Here is a 1988-nt window from a genome sequence, read left to right as displayed (position 1 = left end):
TTCCAGTAAAATCATTTGAACAAAAATGTGGCACTCTGGTTAAACCACATTTTAAAGTTTTCAGGGTACCTTAGGCCAGCTTGGTTTTTGCTCTAAATATCACTGTTGTCCCACCTAGCTCCTTCTTTCACCAGTATGCAGGAACTTTTCCTTCCCTGCCAGCCAGACAGGCAGATGGGAGAGGCACAAGCTGTGGTTGTCAGTAGTACTTTGATGTGAAGAGGGGCAGCACAGTCATTTACACTTGATCTAACCTCTTTGCATCTTATAAAGTTAAACAGGTAGGAGGAGGAATACATACTGAGAGAAGCAAAACAAGAAGTCAATGCTTGTGGAATATATAGTGCATATGGGTGGCACATGCCTCATCACGATTCACTGGCTTGCTTCTCCTGTTCAGTTGTTTCTTTTGAACACAGTGGATTTATGTCTTGCATTTCTGTCTTCTTCAATTTTGATTTATTGAATTTCTCTATCTTAGCCATATCAGGTTCGTCAGACATGGTTGAAGAGAAAGTGGAGTGAGGTGCATGAGCTAGCAAAGTATAGTCTGTACAATGGCCATCAAATCTAATTCGTGTTGTTTTAAGTCAGATGGCTGGGATGGTCTAATGGATGAAAGACAGAGTCAGTTTGCTTCTGGGATAGACAGAAGCTATTTGGAAATAGGGGAGGCCATGGACTCAAGATGTTATTATTATCTCTTGTTAATTTTAAAACCTTTTTATTTTGGATAATTTCAGACTTTTAGAAAAGTTACAGAAATAGTGTAAAAAATTCCTGTGTATTCACAAGATAACATTTTAACATATTTGCTTGATCATTTTTTCTGTATATATTAATAAATATATAAATAAAACATTTTAAATGCATAATATACTCTATAAATATAATAAATATTCTCTAATATTTCACTATGTGTGTTTATATATTATGTATGTATATATAATTTTCTTTCTGAATTGTTTGAAAGTAAACTCCCCCAACACCTCATTGTGTGATACTTGAAAAACAGTACCCTTATACAGTGATCAAAATCAAGAAATTAAAATGACACAACACTGTTAGCCAATCTAAAAGCTTATTTAAGGGGTGACTGGGTGGCTCAGTGGTTGAGCGTCGGCCTTTGGCTCAGGTTGTGACCCTGGGGTCCTGGAATTGAGTTCCACATCAGGCTCCCTACTAGGAGCCTGCTTCTCTCTCTGCCTATGTCTCTGCCTCTCTCTCTTTCTGTGTCTCTCATGAATAAATAAATAAACTCTTAAAAAAATAAAAGCTTATTTAAATGTTGACAGCTGCCCCATTAATGTCCTTCACAACACAGACAATTTTTCTTTCAGATCCAGGATCACATGTTGCTTTTGAATCCCATATCATTTGTCTCCTTCCAGTCTGTCTCCGTGTTTCATGATTTCCACATTTTAAAGAGTACAGGTCAGTCATTTTGTAGACTGTCCTTTAGTACAGTTTTATGCAATAAATGCTCTTGCATGATTAAGATTCAGGTTATGCATTTTTGGCAGGAGTCCTTAGCAATGGTACTGTGTCCTTCTCTGTACATCGTATCAGGAGGTACTTGCTTAAGATAATGTTTGCCAGGTTACTTAGCTGGAAAGTTACTATCATCCTCTTTGTATTTAATAAGTATCTTGTAGGGGAGATATTTGAGCCAATTCAAGTGTCTTGTTTCTTTTTTTTTTTTTTTAAGATTTTATTTATTTGTGTCTCATGAGAGACACACAGAGAGAGGCAAAGACACAGGCAGAGGGAGAAGCAGGCTCCATGCAGGAAGCCCGATGTGGAACTTAATCCAGGGACTCCAGGATCACACCCTGAGCCAAAGGCAGACACTTAACTGCTGAGCCACCCAGGCACCCTTCAAGTGTCTTGTTTCTCATAATACTTTCACTCACTAATTTTAGCATCCATGATTCTTGTCTGAAACAAGTAATTCTGTGATGGCTGCCATTTAGAGAATTTCCAATTAT

At 37.6% G+C, this 1988-nt stretch overlaps 1 protein-coding gene across 1 annotated transcript; it reads right to left on the bottom strand.

Annotated features, from left to right (window-relative positions):
* Positions 1–368: 368 nt before the first annotated feature.
* LOC121500681 (thymosin beta-4-like) lies at positions 369–503 on the bottom strand. The gene has a single exon (XM_041772617.1). The coding sequence runs from the start codon at positions 501–503 to the stop codon at positions 369–371; it is 135 nt and encodes a 44-aa protein (XP_041628551.1).
* Positions 504–1988: the final 1485 nt, after the last annotated feature.

The sequence above is a fragment of the Vulpes lagopus genome, chromosome 10 (genome assembly GCF_018345385.1).
Source record: "Vulpes lagopus strain Blue_001 chromosome 10, ASM1834538v1, whole genome shotgun sequence".
NCBI classification, from domain to species: Eukaryota; Metazoa; Chordata; class Mammalia; order Carnivora; family Canidae; genus Vulpes; species Vulpes lagopus.
The sequence above is the reverse complement of the archived record's forward strand: the minus strand, read 5'-3'. Positions and strand labels throughout refer to the sequence as shown.

What these genes read in the sequence shown, in the direction of transcription:
- LOC121500681 (XM_041772617.1), bottom strand. Translation starts at nt 503, where the DNA reads ATGTCTGACGAACCTGATATGGCTAAGATAGAGAAATTCAATAAATCA.